The sequence below is a fragment of the Oncorhynchus mykiss genome, chromosome 3 (assembly GCF_057628025.1).
Source record: "Oncorhynchus mykiss isolate SJ-2025 chromosome 3, ASM5762802v1, whole genome shotgun sequence".
NCBI lineage: Eukaryota > Metazoa > Chordata > Actinopteri > Salmoniformes > Salmonidae > Oncorhynchus > Oncorhynchus mykiss.
The window spans coordinates 74,438,689-74,454,375 of NC_143024.1; the positions used below are offsets into that span (position 1 = coordinate 74,438,689).

The 15,687-nt window shown below is 44.5% G+C and overlaps 1 protein-coding gene and 1 long non-coding RNA gene across 11 annotated transcripts; one reads left to right on the forward strand and one right to left on the reverse strand.

Annotated features, from left to right (window-relative positions):
• Nucleotides 1-1,465: 1,465 nt before the first annotated feature.
• On the forward strand, nucleotides 1,466-15,369 carry LOC110504388 (uncharacterized). 10 transcript variants are annotated; one of them, XM_090230134.1, is made up of 9 exons: nucleotides 1,682-1,775; nucleotides 2,235-2,282; nucleotides 2,692-2,802; nucleotides 8,577-8,784; nucleotides 9,245-9,321; nucleotides 9,410-12,772; nucleotides 13,244-13,737; nucleotides 14,392-14,496; nucleotides 14,619-15,369. In XM_090230134.1, the coding sequence occupies exons 3-9, from the start codon at nucleotides 2,775-2,777 to the stop codon at nucleotides 14,619-14,621; spliced, it is 4,278 nt and encodes a 1,425-aa protein (XP_090086260.1). In that variant the 5' UTR covers nucleotides 1,682-1,775; nucleotides 2,235-2,282; nucleotides 2,692-2,774; the 3' UTR covers nucleotides 14,622-15,369. The 10 variants fall into 10 exon arrangements, with proteins under 10 accessions (XP_036830771.2, XP_036830773.2, XP_090086259.1 ...); XM_090230132.1 differs by having other exon boundaries at nucleotides 1,706-1,775; nucleotides 9,407-12,772; XM_036974876.2 differs by lacking the exon at nucleotides 2,235-2,282 and having other exon boundaries at nucleotides 1,466-1,775; nucleotides 9,407-12,772.
• LOC149984676 (uncharacterized) lies at nucleotides 4,566-8,152 on the reverse strand. The gene is made up of 3 exons (XR_016494807.1): nucleotides 7,826-8,152; nucleotides 7,492-7,551; nucleotides 4,566-5,304 (listed from the first exon to the last, which is right to left on the reverse strand). It is a non-coding gene; the product is annotated as an uncharacterized LOC149984676 (long non-coding RNA).
• Nucleotides 15,370-15,687: the final 318 nt, after the last annotated feature.

Below are 15,687 nucleotides of genomic sequence, written 5' to 3' on the forward strand. Positions count from 1 at the left end.
ATTTTCCGTGTCAGTGTCACACGGAACTGTTTTGGTTTTGTTATTTCACGTTGTCGTTTATTGTTTTGTTCAGTGTTCATTATTCTTATTAAACAATATGGACACTTACCACGCTGCGCATTGGTCCTTCAACCCTTCCTACTACTCATCCTCGTCAGAGGAAGACAACCGTTACAGGCAAGGCCTGCTGTGGCTTTTTACTCCGCCCCCTCCATTGCCCCAATGCAATACTGTATATGGAATACAAATTGGGCTGTAGAGAAAAAACCTTACTACCTATCCCAGCAAAAATGTGGGTCTCTACTAACCAAATCTGTTTTGTTTTTGAGAGGGACCGTGGACAGTGTCATACATATCCATATGTATATACTGTACTCGATACCATCTACTGTATCTTGCCTATGCTGCTCTGTACCATCACTCATTCATATATCCTTATGTACATATTCTTTATCCCCTTACACTGTGTACAAGACAGTAGTTTTGGAATTGTTAGTTAGATTACTTGTTATTACTGCATTGTCGGAACTAGAAGCACAAGCATTTTGCTACACTCGCATTAACATCTGCTAACCATGTGTATGTGACAAATCAAATTTGATTTGATTGATTTGAGGTTGAAAATGTCAGTGAAGACACTTGCCAGTTGGTCAGCACATGCTGTGGTTACATTCCCAAGTAGCCTACCGAATAAAAAATACTAGGTAATTGGGTTTCCATCTCATTTTCAACTCCACTGATGGTATGTCTCAAAAAATTTTGCCTTATACAGGCTAGTAAATGCACCCACCGGTATTGGCGCTGCACTAGCCAACAGCTCACAGATAGGCTACACTGCATATAAAGCCAATTGTATACATGATAAGATTATTATGGACAAAAGAGAGAGATTATTTTTATTTGTCAAATGACAGTCAAGCATCGACATCATGTCACCAGAATAAGACCCTCGATATTTCTTGGAAAGGAGCATCAAGCTAAACAGCGTGCAATTTTCACCACCGTGAAGTTCATCATAACATATTTCATATGTAGCCTAATAAACTCCATGCTTGACAGAGTCAAGTGGGAGGACCACACAACATATTATATCAACATTTGTTCTTGTATAATTTATTTTATCTACACAAAAAGAACCCACCTTATCTAGCGTATTTTGTTTTGTCAACATTTGGAAATTTTACTGGCAAATGTGCTGTTTCCACCAGGCCTCTTTTAGGCCTACTTTGCTCGCATATCATGTAGGATGGAAACCTGGTTTAGTCTCAGCTAAACTGGGGTGGTAATTATGAATTGATGTCTCTACTAACGAAATATGTTTTGTTTTTTGAGTGACATTTTTGAGGGACACGGTCTGCTGCATGGCTTTTTACTCTGCCCCATGCCCCAATGCAATACACTGTATATAGGCTACTGTATAGAATATGCCTACATATTGGGTTGTAGAGAAAAAAACGTATTACCTGTCTCAGCTAAAGTGTCTATTTATATGGCCCCTGTGCCCTATGCCTCTGTCATAGAAATATATAGAATATATTGGTCGAATTAATAATAGAATGTATGATTTCTTTGATTATTCTTTGTTGATTTTTAGAGAAGAGCCTTCATCTCTGAGTTGCCATGGAGATTCCTCTAGGAATTTGCCGCCCAGGACGGCATTCTGGGATTACTGGGTCTCCCCAAACTATCATGGCGTCCTGTGAAGATGGCGACTACCATTAAACAGGCGTTGCTGGATTTCCTAACTATTTAAATTAAAGGAATTGGAGACGTAGGTAAAAAAAAAACACACAAAAAACGGTGTGCATATGTGTTATAGCGCAAGCATCGGTTGTCTGCATTACGTATTGTTGGTTTTGTGCGACGAGTTAAGTAATCTACAAACTGTTAGCAAGCTAGTCGAATGAATGAGGCCGCGGGTGCTGATACCGCGTGTCTTTGTTAGATAACACGTCGTGGATAACTAGCTAGCTACGTTAGTCATTTTAAAGTTCACAAGTTTTAAAAATTGTTACGCTTAAGACTGAACTTTTTTTGGACCATTGGGTGGGATTAAAAACGACACAATCCTCTCGTTGATAACTAGCTAGCATTAGCGTGCCACGTTAGCTAACTATACGCCAACTAGCTAACGTTAGTGCTTAGCTACTTTGGTTGCTATGTAGCTGCCCAGCAAAGTACCTTTCTAACTCTTAGCAAGTGTTCAGCACAGTTGTTTTTATCTAACGTTACAGAGCAAGTGTTATTGCCAGTTGAGATGAACGATTACAAAAAAGTTGCATGTAAGTGGGTCATTGGTTACGTAATACTGCTGCAGTGTTTATTTTTGTTGTGTGCCCAGACTCGGTGTAACCAAGATGACATTCATGGCTGTTTGTTTAACGGTAGTAATGTAATTAATTTGTATTGTCTTGACATTCTGAAACTGGCAGGTGTTATTCATTAGTCAGATTCAGTTGCAAAACGTTTTGCAATGGAAACCGTTAATTATAGAAAGTAGGAACCACAGAAAAGGGAAGGGACCTACCTGAATTTGTACAATAGAAACACTGATTTTCGTTGCAAAAGGTTTCAGTTCAGAGTAGACCTATAAACGGTTTTGCAACAGATGGAACATTTAACAATGGAATCTGACTAATCAACACATCCCTGTTGAGTGCCCTGGAGTAACTGTACTGTTTTTCCTTATAGAGTGAGAGACGAGGGCCAGGAGAACAGTGCTAGTGGCCAGAGGTTTTCAGGCCATCACTCACCCCCCACACAGAGCTGATAAAATGGAGTGTGCAATGGACACTCGGCAAGGTGTGTTATCAAGATTTATTATAGAAATATGCCTGTAATACGATGGATGGTTATCCTCACAGGGTTATACCTATATACAGGAAATTCATGACCAAAACAATTTTACTTGGCAATGCTTCTTAAATTCTCATTTGGAAAGCACCGGTGTCTTATAAACACCTGTTTCTAGTTGCTGGTGGAACTCCAATAATTAGGAAATATTCAGAAGTATATTAAATCAACGTTTTGTACCAAGTGAGAGATGCTTCTCGTGTGTGTGACGTAGATCTTTGTTTGGGTTGTGTGTGTGCTGTCACCTATTTATACACATGGCCACGTCTTTTAGAAATAACTAGTTCCAGCTTAGATGTTGGGAAATGTGATATGTCTGGCAGCTAAAATTACGAGGTATCGCCTCACTCAGTACAAAAGGTGGATTTAATATCTTTCTGAATATTCTCTGGTTATCAGAGTTTCACCAGCAACTGGAAACAGACACCCATGCCCAGACATGCTCAACTTTGGTGAATAGTAAGTGTGTTTTTTTAAACCTCCTGCTTTGGGCTGCATGTGTAAATGTGCAGTATATACAGTACCAGTCAAAAGTTTGGACACACCTACTCATTCTAGGGTTTTTCTTTATTTTACTATTTCCTACATTGTAAAATAATAGTGAAGACATCAGAACTATGAAATAACACATATGTAATCATGTAGTAACCAAAAAAGTGTTAAACAAATCTAAATGTATTTTATATTTGAGATTCTTCAAAGTACGTAGCCACCCTTTGCCTTGATGACAGATTTGCACACTCTTGGCATTCTCTCAACCATCTTCATGAGGAATTATTTTCCAATAGTCTTGAAGGATTTCCCACATATGCTGAGCACTTGTTGGCTGCTTTTCCTTCACTCTGCAGTCCAATTGATCCCAACCATCTCAATTGGGTTGAGGTCAGGTGATTGTGAAGGCCATGTCATCTCATGCAGCACTCCATCACTCTTATTTGGTAAAATAGCCCTTACACAGCCTGGAGGTGTGTTGGGTCATTGTCCTGTTGAAAAACAAATGATAGTCCCACTAAGCGCAAAGCGGATGGGACGGTGAATTGCTGCAGAATGCTGTGGTAGCCATGCTGGTTAAGTGTACCTTGAATTTGAAATAAATCACACACTGTCACCAGCAAAGCACCATCACACCACCACCTCCATGCTTCACAGTGTAACTACACATAAAGAGATCATCCATTTAGTCTCACAAAGACAGAGGCTTTTAACCCAAAATCTCAAATTAAGACTAACGGCCCTCATGAGCGCCAGTTTCATAATAGCGCTTGATGGTTTTTGCGACTGCACTTTAAGAAACTTTCAAAGTTCCTGAAATTTTTGACAAACCTTCATGTCTTAAAGTAATGATGGATTGTCATTTATCTTTGCTTATTTGAGCTGTTTTTGCCATAATAAGGACTTGGTATTTTACCAAATAAGGCTATCCTCTGTATACCACCCATACCATGTCACAACACAACTGATTGGCTCAAATGCATTAAGAAGGAAAGAAATTGCACAAATGAACTTTTAACAAAGGCACACCTGTTAAAACCCTCTTACAGCTCCCCCCCTTACTTTGTGCAATTTCCACCTGAAGACATACCCATATCTAACAGCCTGTAGCTCAGGCACAGAACCAAGGATATGCATATTCTTGGTACCATTTGAAAGAAAACACTGAAGTTTGTGTACATGTGAATTGAATGTAGGAGAATATAACACAATAGATCTGGTTTAGATAGAACAATGAAAAAAAAACATATGTTTTTTATTTTTGTATCATCTTTAAAATGAACAAGATAAAACATTCAGATAGGATGATGGGGACAATTTCAGTGAAAAATATAAGAGGGCAACAGTACTTGTGCAAAGTTTCAGAATGATAACTTCTAAAATGAGTGTGCTTACATGACATTTATCATGAAGTCACCCAGGTGTCCCACACAAGTAGCCCAAATGTACCCAAGTGGCCAAATTGGTGAAGGTATACATTTTGAAACAAAAAACTATATACAAAATACCAAAATGGTATTCTAACACCCCCCCCCACCCATTTACAAAATAACATGGGTAACTATTTAAACACTTTCAATATTTGGAAGACCCTCAGTCCTCTATCAAATCAAATCAATTTATATAGCCCCCGCCTAAAACCCCAAACAGCAAGCAATGCAGGTGTAGAAGCACGGTGGCTGGGAAAAACTCACTAGAAAGGCAAAAACCTAGGAAGAAACCTAGAGAGGAACCAGGCTATGAGGGGTGGCCAGTCCTCTTCTGGTTGTGCCGGGTGGAGATCACAGTGGTTGTAGAGGGTGCAACAGGGCAGCACCTCGAGTAAAAATGAACAGTTTAGGGTTCCATAGCCACAGGCAGAACAGTTGAAACTGGAACAGCGGCAAGGCCAGGTGGACTGGGGACAGCAAGGAGTCATCATGCCAGGTCCTGACGCATGGTCCTAGGGCTCAGGTCCTCCTCCGAGAGAAAGAGAGAATTAGAGAGAGCATACTTAAATTCACACAGGACACTGGATAAGACTCCCATTCGGAGTCAGTGTCACTGTGAAAGAAAATGTTCAGTTAGAATAGTTTCACATATGAGCCCTGTATCAACAGGTATAATAAACAGATATATATAGAGAGTTGAAGGTTGAATATATTAGGTTGAATATAGTATTATTACCTGCTAGATCTACTGTCTCTTATATTATGACATTTCAGCTAGATCTACTGTCTCTATTATATTATGACAGACCAGCTAGATCTACTGTCTCCATTTCACTTTGGCCATTGATGTGGTCCTGCCCTCTCCTCAACAGCCTCAAATAGGCTATTTCATGTGGGTTGGGGTGGGGCGGCAGACACACGTAATGTCATGAAATGTGAGATGCATGTTTATAAATTGCTTCTAAAATGTAAAAAAAAATCACAAATAATATTTTATATTATTCATTTCAAACAAGGGCATTAGCATGATAAGAACTTACCAGTCCAAAACGATGTCCTCTCCCGTTCAAAAAATATTCCTCCACAATCGCTAAGTGAATCATCCTACAAGAATCTCTCTCACCTTCCCAATCAATTTATTCTAAAATTGTGTGAACATCTGTATATCTAGACTTAGATTTAGCTTTCCCTGACTTAGTCGCCATAATGATTGATATATAAACAGCTGAATCTGCGCGTTCACCAAACAATGCAGTGCGTAACATGTGTTTCTCCTTCCGGTATGAAACTTCAATAGCGAATGACTCACTTTACGCTGGAGCTTACTACATGGGTTGGTCTTGCAACACATAAACATGGCGTATTGCCGTTTAGCTCAGCTCATTGGCTATCTACAGTGCCTTGCGAAAGTATTCGGCCCCCTTGAACTTTGCGACCTTTTGCCACATTTCAGGCTTCAAACATAAAGATATAAAACTGTATTTTTTTGTGAAGAATCAACAACAAGTGGGACACAATCATGAAGTGGAACGACATTTATTGGATATTTCAAACTTTTTTAACAAATCGAAAACTGAAAAATTGGGCGTGCAAAATTATTCAGCCCCCTTAAGTTAATACTTTGTAGCGCCACCTTTTGCTGCGATTACAGCTGTAAGTCGCTTGGGGTATGTCTCTATCAGTTTTGCACATCGAGAGACTGAATTTTTTTCCCATTCCTCCTTGCAAAACAGCTCGAGCTCAGTGAGGTTGGATGGAGAGCATTTGTGAACAGCAGTTTTCAGTTCTTTCCACAGATTCTCGATTTCGCAAGGCACTGTACCCAGCTAGATTTCAAAACGATCAGTGGTCATTGGGTTAAAAGACAGTCAATCAACGAAACAGCGGGCAAATCATTGGTGCACAATGATGTCATGACTTGTTGTCTTCAAATCGGTTTCTTTCAGTCAGTACATCCTGCGAAATGGCCCATCATGTTTGATTGTGTTACAAACAAAACAGTTGATTGCAGTGAAACCAAACATGACTGGAAAAGTCACGTTCTGTGTGGGTTATTTACCTGGAATGTGTCGTCGAAAATGGAATGAGACGGAATTCACGACACAAGCGGTTCACAAAATGTTTTGTGTTAGGCTATAAAAACGGGTTTTATCAAACAAAGGATCATTCATTGTGTAACAATGAGCATTGGAATTGCAAACAGACAAAGATCGTCAAAGGTAAACTTTTTATTTTAATGCAGTTGTGATTAGGTTACGCCTGTGATGGTTAAATGTTTTTTTTTAATGGGGTTCTATGCTCAGATAATCGCATCGTATTCTTTCGCAGTAAATGCTTTTTTAAATCTGACCGCAGTTGGATTAGCAAGATTCTAGGCTTTCGATACACGTGAGACACTTGTATTTTCATGAAAGTTTAATATGACTATTTATGTAGCGATCACCGTATGTTGTGGGATTTCAGCCCGCTAGCGGGTTCCGTGCGCAGAGAGGTTAATTGAAATGCATTCCAGGTGACCCTCTCATGAATCTGGTTGAGAGAATGCCAAGAATGTGCAAAGCTGTCATTAAGGCAAACTGTGGCTACTTTGAAGAATCTAAAATATATTTGGATTTGTTTAACACTTTTTTGGTTACTACATGATTCCATATGTGTTCATAGTTTTGATGTCTTCGCTATTATGTTGCACATCTTTTAGAATTTTGAACAACGTTACCTGACACTCTTGTCCCTGCTCCCCTTTTTTCTTCTGCTGCTGTGGCTGGAAATATCTCACCTGAGGATTTAAAAAAAATTGAAGACAGATAAATGTAGCTATCTTGCTTGCACTTTATACAGTTCCAAACAAACTAGCTAGCTAACTTGCTAGACTAGTAACTTTAGTTAATCATGTTTCTATCATCAACATACTTTTGGATATTTGTTAGCTAATTGCCATTATAATTGTGGCAGCAATATTATAGAGCTAAATTATGTTAGTTTTTAGGTTATATCTATCTTATGTAGTTAACTAGTTGGCTAGCTAACGTTAGTCAAACAACCTAACTTACCTTTCTTGCAGTTTCTCATGCAGGATCACTCTGAGGGGATTCAAGTGATTTGTGTTTCAAGCCGCAGGGCTTCTGTATTGCGCACTGGTCACTCGTATACTGGTCCCTGGCGTGCCGTTTCTCGCACAGGTGTATTCTGAAGTGATTCAAGTGAATTGTGTTTCGCGCCATAGAGCGTCTGTATCGAGCATGGGTCACTCGTGCATGTGTCACTGGCACGGGTGTTTCTTGAGTTGTAGGCTGCCTGCCACAGCTCACAGAGCTAAATAACCTTCAGAACTGTGTTGAACCCAGACAGATTATTTTTTTACCAAGAAAAGTGAATGTGCTTTACAGAACTTTATTGAAACTATGTTTGGTATTTATTTTGGTGTGGTGGAAATCATTCTGCCGTGGAGCAGTGCAACACTTGAGTGAACCTAGAGGAAACCCTGCCCCAAGTAAATGTTTGTTGAAAGTGTCTTTGCCGTGCTTTCGGTACACTATCATCTCAACCTCAAGATAGCTATAGCTATGCCGCTGGAGGTTCGAGCTGGATTGGCTAGATCCTGAAATGCCAATGACACACACACCAGAGGTTGCCAATTCTCTTCCTGGCCACCTTTCGTTAGGATTGTATGTCCCATGTTGCTGATGAAATTCACCAAACTCGTAATTTATCCAGACAAAGAAATGCGATTGGTTAATCTGTGACTAAAGAATGTGTTTGGCTAATCTGTAAATAAGGAATATGATTGGTTAATCTGTGCAGGTGGGGACGAGGCAGCAGAGAGTGAACACACTCTAGAGGAAACGTCTGCAAAAGAAGGAAGTGAGATGCTGCACAAGAAGAACAAGAAGCACAAAAAACACAAGGGCAAAAAGAAGAAGAAGAAACGTGGCAAGGGAGAGCGGGAGACCAGCTCGGAGTCGGTCCCAGAGTCCGACGTAGAGAAGCCACTAGTCAGAACCAGAGCAGGGTGAGGCTCCTCCCATTAGACCCAGAACATTGTTTGACTCCTCCCGTTAGAACCACAACAATGAGGAAGTTAGATTAAGCTTAACTACTGTGCACGTGCTTAACCTATGTCACTTTTGTTTTGAGAAGACTTCGCCGTCAGCCAGAGCAGGGCATCTGGCTCACACCCGGAAGGCAGCGCAGTTCCAAAACGAATGCAATTACTTTTCACCCTGCGCATACTCCTCCCACCAGAGCAACATGGGCCAAATAATTGAATGCACTCACTGCTAGACTCTGCCCATTACACCCAGACCTGTGCTGTGCCTGGTCACCTATAGATGGTTTCCTCACTGGAATATAGGAGACAAAGCAGCAGAAATCTTGCACTAATCAGCCAACAGGCTCTTGTTTGTCTTTATACTACTGGGACGATTGTGAATATTTGCTGTAATAATAAATGTTTTCTTTGTTGTTTTTAGTTTGAGGAGTGCTGGCCTTGTGGCTTCTGATGAAGCAGCAGGCACAAAAGATGAGGCAACAAAGGGCTTGATCACAGGTAAGGAGTGTGGCTCTGGGTTCGGGTGTAGGAAATTAATGGATGCTAAAGTTATTTGTTGCTAATGCCTGTGTACTGGTCCAAGCAGATAAACCTGAAGTATGTGATGCTAAAGCCAGAAAACACAAAAGACATTTTGGGAAAAAGAAGAAAAAGAGGAGGAGAAAAGGGGAAGAGAAACAGGAGAAGAACTCACCTTTACATTCCCCATCAGAGAGCGAATCTATGTCAGGGTCAGATTCTGAGTCTGAGGAGAAGCCAGCTGGCACGGATGTGCAAGCAGTTCCCATCCTGTCTAAGGCCAGACAAGAGGAAAGGGTGTCCTCCCTACGCCTAACTCTCGGCCAAAAAGAGGGATCTCTGAAAATGTGTCAAACCTTGGATGAGCAGTCTGCGGATGCACGAGGAAAGACAGAAGAGAAGGCGCCCCCTGCTGACAGGGAGGAACAGACCGTCTCCGTCATAAAGGCAGAAGATTCACGGAGCGACAGGTGCTTCAGTCACTCCCAGGAGCTTCCGGACATCATCCCCAAGCAAGGCGGCCAGAGAGAGGAGACAAACACAGGGCAGAGGTCAAAGGTGAATAACCATGCTCCCTCACGGTCAAGGTCACAGTCACTGACGGACACTAAAAGAGCCAGATCGAGTGTTAGTCATTCGACAAGCTCCAAGCGGTCCAGATCAAGCTGCAGTCGTTCACAAAGCCCCAAGCAATTGTCTGGTCTGCTTGTGTCTAGCAGGGGCAGGTCTCGATCCTTCTCAAAGAGCATGACTCCCAAGAGGAAGCAGTCCAAGTCCCTTAAAAGTACAGGACGTAAGTCCCATTCTCTGACTCCTAAGAGAGGACGCAAGTCCCCCTCTCTGTCCCCCAGCAGAGGACGCAAGTCCCCTTCTCTGTCCCCCAGCAGAGAACGCAAGTCCCCTTCTCTGTCCCCCAGGAGAGGACGCAAGTCCCCTTCTCTGTCCCCCAGGAGAGGACGCAAGTCCCCTTCTCTGTCCCCCAGCAGAGGACGCAAGTCCCCTTCTCTGTCCCCCAGCAGAGAACGCAAGTCCCCTTCTCTGTCCCCCAGGAGAGGACGCAAGTCCCCTTCTCTGTCCCCCAGGAGAGGACGCAAGTCCCCTTCTCTGTCCCCCAGGAGAGGACGCAAGTCCCCTTCTCTGTCCCCCAGGAGAGGACGCAAGTCCCCTTCTCTGTCCCCCAGGAGAGGACGCAAGTCCCCTTCTCTGTCCCCCAGGAGAGGACGCAAGTCGTCTCCTCTGTCCCCCAGGAGAGGACGCAAGTCGTCTCCTCTGTCCCCCAGGAGAGGACGCAAGTCCCCTTCTCTGTCCCCCAGGAGAGGACGCAAGTCCCCTTCTCTGTCCCCCAGGAGAGGACGCAAGTCGTCTCCTCTGTCCCCCAGGAGAGGACGCAAGTCGTCTCCTCTGTCCCCCAGGAGAGGACGCAAGTCGTCTCCTCTGTCCCCCAGGAGAGGACGCAAGTCGTCTCCTCTGTCCCCCAGGAGAGGACGCAAGTCGTCTCCTCTGTCTCCCAGGAGAGGACGCAAGTCGTCTCCTCTGTCCCCCAGGAGAGGACGCAAGTCGTCTCCTCTGTCCCCCAGGAGAGGACGCAAGTCGTCTTCTCTGTCCCCCAGGAGGGGACGCAAGTCGTCTCCTCTGTCACCCAGGAGGGGACGCAAGTCGTCTCCTCTGTCCCCCAGGAGGGGACGCAAGTCGTCTCCTCTGTCCCCCAGGAGAGGACGCAAGTCCCCCAAGAGAGGACGCAAGTCGTCTCCTCTGTCCCCCAAGAGAGGACGCAAGTCGTCTCCTCTGTCCCCCAGGAGGGGACGCAAGTCGTCTCCTCTGTCCCCCAGGAGGGGACGCAAACTGTCTCCGTCTCCAAGACGAGGGCGGCGGTCTGAGTCCAGGCCTCGTGGTCGTGTCAGGAGGTCGAGGACCAGAACCCCTCCCCCTCGTCGTGGTAGACCCTCGAGGTCCCGCTCGCCTTTGAGGCTGACTCGCCGCTCACGTTCCAAATCTAGACGGCTCCGTCATTCCCGGTCCCTGAGAAGAGGCCGGCGCTCCAAAAGCAGCTCCCCGTCTCACAGGAAGAGGTCCCCCCCCAGGACACGACGGTCCCGGTCTCTGGTCAGGAAAGGCAAGCGTACTCGGTCCCGCTCTGTCGTGATCCTGAAGAGGAACAGGAAAGGCTCACTGTCCAAATCCCCAACAGGCAAGAACACCAAGTCCCGCTCCAGGAGCTGCAGGAAATCCAGTTCACCAGTACTGAAAGTACTTTCTAGATCACCAAAGCGGAGCAGTACAAAGTCCAGATCCCCAATACGCAGTAAACCATCAAGATCACCATCCCCATGTAACAGGTCTTGTACTCTTAAATCCAAATCGCTGAAAAGAAACAAGTGTTCACTGTCAAAATCGCCCAAAAGAGACATATCGAAATCTAGGTCTGTCTTAAGCGATAGGAAATCTGAGAGCGTATCCCCAGAACGCTCAAGATCCAGGTCTACTGACCTGAAGTCTCTGAAATCAGTCAAACATACTGCAGACAAGACTGTGAATGATGAACCACCTACCAAGCCTGTTGGGGAGGCTGTAGCAACAGCTGCAACAGGGCCCTGGAAGCCCCTCCCTTGGGCTGCACCCTCCAGTTCTATCATACAGGGCAAGCCAGTGGCTGGGCAGGCTGACGAGAGCAGCTCTGAGATTCCATCTGAAGACCACGACTCCGCAGCAGAAGAGCCAAAGGGAGCAAAAAGCCCAACAGGCTCCTCTGAAGAAGAGCCAGATGAGCATGCTATCTCCAGGTCTGTGTCACCAGAGACCGTTTGTGCTGATCGTCGCTACAGGGCATCATCTTCTAAATCCTCCATCAAGAAGGCATCATCCTCGAAACAACGTCAGTCCTCAAAATCAGCATCACCTGCCAGGAAGTCCCACTCACCTGCCGGCAGAAAGACGTCCACCTCTCCCTCACGGAGGTGCTCCCGGTCTAAGTCTACCTCTCCCTCTCAGTCCAAGTCTACCTCCAGAAGGAGGCGTTCCAAGTCCCCATCCAGGAAAAGGAAGTCTGTCTCCCCGCCTGCCAGACGGAAGAAGAGGTCCAAGTCCAGAAGTCCTGTCTGGCGCAGGAGATCACGCTCTAAGTCACCGGCACGGCGCAGGAAGTCACATTCCAAGTCCAGGACCAAGCACTCAAAGTCCCGCTCCCCGGCCAGAAGGAAGAGGTCCAAATCCACAGACAGGCGCAAACGCCTCAAGTCTCGTTCTCCAGGCCGGAGGAGAAGGTCCGTGTCGCGACGGCGCCGGCCCATCATGCGAAATCGCTCATTTGACCGCCGCGACCGATGGAAACGGGAACCAAGCCATTCACCCATCCTCATCCTCCGCAAGCGCCGGTCCACATCTCGAACCCGCCGCAGTGCAAGCAAGACCCCTCCTCGTCTCACTGAGCTGGGTAAGACTACAAGTATGGAGTTCTTTGGAACCCTCTTTCCGACAGCTAAAGCTACGAAGCTTCTGCGCATGTGCAGGATTCTCTATTTTACACACAATCTGTCCTCTACTTGTTCAGCTGCCCAGAGTACAGGCTACCCTGGCGAAAGCGGAATCAATGTCTGCAAGATCACCTGTTCGATCGCCTGTTCTCTGGACAGCTGAACAAGTACAGTAGAGACTGGGTGTAAAGTAGAGAATCCCACACATGCGCAGAAGCTTAGAACCTTTAGCTGTCGGGAAGAGGGTTCCAGAGAACTTGGATCCGCAGCCACTCCGTATATACATACACCAATCCAATGTATTGTACCCTCGGTTTAATGGTGGCTGTTCTAGGCACCTTAGAACAGATTAGGTGTGATTATGTAGTCTAAAATACCACTGTTGACAGATGTCTATTCTCCACTTTCTTCTCCCCTTTCTCCCTTCACAGACAAAGACCAGCTACTGGAGATAGCGAAGGCCAATGCAGCAGCCATGTGTGCTAAAGCAGGTGTGCCCATTCCAGAGAGTCTGAGACCCAAGGCCATCCTCCAGCTTCCCCTGCCCAACCCAGCCCCAACCCCTCTGAATCTGCCTCTTCCCCTGCCCTTGCCTCTCAACATGCCCGGCATGGGAATGCCCAACATGAACATGCCCAACATGAACATGCCCAACATGAACATGCCCAACATGAACATGTCCAATATGGCCATGAGTGCTGCCATGGCCAGTATGAAAGCTGCCACCATGACTGCAGCCCTCACCAACATGGCTCAGATGTCAAACATGCCCCAGATGGCTCCCCTCCCAACCATCACCAACAAGCCCCCTCCTAGCCAGGCTCCCCAAACAACTCTTCCCCCCCTCAACCTGGACCACATAGAGGAGGTGAAGAGGAAGGTGACTCAGCAGGCCAACATCTACAGCATCAAGGAGCTCACTGAGGTAAGACTTACAAGAGACTTGTACTGCATGTAATAACAAAGACTTACTTTATCAATTGTGGATGTAGACCCCCCCCCATGATGTATTACAGCAAGCATCAAACTTTAGCTCAGACTCCCATTTGTATTGTTTTATGTAATGTTTTTGGCAATTAAGCCCTTTATCTGCTTCCCCAGAGTCATGATCTTATGGATACCATTTTTATATCTCTGCATGCAGTTTGAAGGAATTTGCTAACTGTGCAATTGCTAACTAGTGTTACCGTCATGCCTGGAAGTCTATGGTAACTGCTAGCATGCTAGTATATGCCATAGTCTTCCAGTCCATTGTGCTAATGCTAGTTAGCATTGGCTCACAAAACTAGCTCTAACTTACTTCATACGGGATGCAGAGACCTGATCTGGGGAAGTAAAGGACTTCATTGCCAAAATCGCAAAGTATCCTTAAAGGTTACAAACATGAAGAGAATGAACCTGCATCTTACTGACAAGTCAACCGGTTCCAGATGTTTTATGTAGTGTCTTAAGGTTACAAGCACGACAAGACTCGAATGTGAAGACAACTGTGTTGTTTGGGGTGTTCTCTTGTATTATTCTGACTGTGTTGACTTCACAATGATTTGTTTACGTTTCTAATATCATTCTGTGTGTGTAGAAATGTAAGATGATAGCAGCAAGTAAAGAGGAGATGGCCATAGCGAAACCGCATGTGTCTGATGACGAGGATGAGGACAGAAAGCCCTGTGGCAAGAGCTTAAGTGTAAGAACTCCCAGGCTTCATTCTAGCATTCATCCACTATACATTGAAACATTCACCCATATTAGATGAATGCTGAGTAGTAGAGTGATTTAGTAACATACATTTTTCTCTCTATTCCGCAGTAACTTTCTTTGGGGCGCATCAGAGGTACTCCCCATGGATACCATCACCAGGTGTCAAGGTTGTTGTGGTTATAGAGCAGGAACCTCATCAGATATTGCCAGCCCTTGTTCTCTGGACAATCATTCCCTCCCCAACCCCTCCCATCAGTACTCTAGCTGTCTGGGGAAGTGTTTGAAACGTCAGTGATCCTGTGTCCCATTGGACAGACTGGCCTGAGTGTTCTTGTGTGTCATTGGATGGATTGCAGTGTGTACAGTGTGGTTATCCCTAGCTTCTACACGTTGCTCAGACAGAGCTCTCTGGACAATGACTGAAGCAAAATGATATAGGAACATATTTTCAATGTTTTGTCAACCCTTTCTAATGTTAAACTTCTGTTCCTTTTTTATTGTGTTCAGTAATAATATTTCCACCTCATGGTTCCTTTAGTGACATTTTAACCTGTAATTAAGTGAACTGCTCGGTCTGCCCTCAGCACGCACGGGCACACAAATACACACATCAGTAATATGATGGTCAGGTGTGTCTTTAGTGACGGGCAGACGACCAGGTCTCTCCATTGAGAAGACAAACTTATCAGGTCTTTGTAGGATCCACTCTAAATGTTTTCACTTCTCTACATATTAACTGATGTAATCTTTAGCTATTTTAATAACAAATGCGTTTTAGGATTTCCTTGATCAGTAGTAGAATATTATTTGGCTGACTTTGTACATAATATGTTGATTATTAAAGGAAACCAGAAAATCACCTGTTGTCTAATGTTCTTTATGTAGGACCCTAACTGTCAAGGTCCCCTTTTTTTTCTAAATCTTTACCTTGTGGTCAGTACTGCAGGGGTGTATTCATTACGCCAATTCTGTTGCAAAACGTTTCTCCAATAGAAACTTGTTTTAATTGTTTGGATTAATTACCCCTGATGTACTATATATTCTTTGATTCTAATCAGAGACTGATTCAGACCTGGAACACAAGTTTTTTTAGTTTGCTTGAATGCTTGCTGCATTTTGAAACAGTTTCTAGTGAACGACACTTTCCACCAAAATGTTCTTGAACAGACTTTGAGGT

Bases quoted from the DNA above. Each gene is read 5' to 3' on its own strand.
- LOC110504388 (XM_036974876.2), top strand. From the start codon at position 2,775: ATGGAGTGTGCAATGGACACTCGGCAAG. The intron at 8,785-9,244 runs GTGAGGCTCCTC...TGTTGTTTTTAG, and splicing joins CTAGTCAGAACCAGAGCAGG to TTTGAGGAGTGCTGGCCTTG. The intron at 9,322-9,406 runs GTAAGGAGTGTG...TACTGGTCCAAG, and splicing joins AACAAAGGGCTTGATCACAG to CAGATAAACCTGAAGTATGT.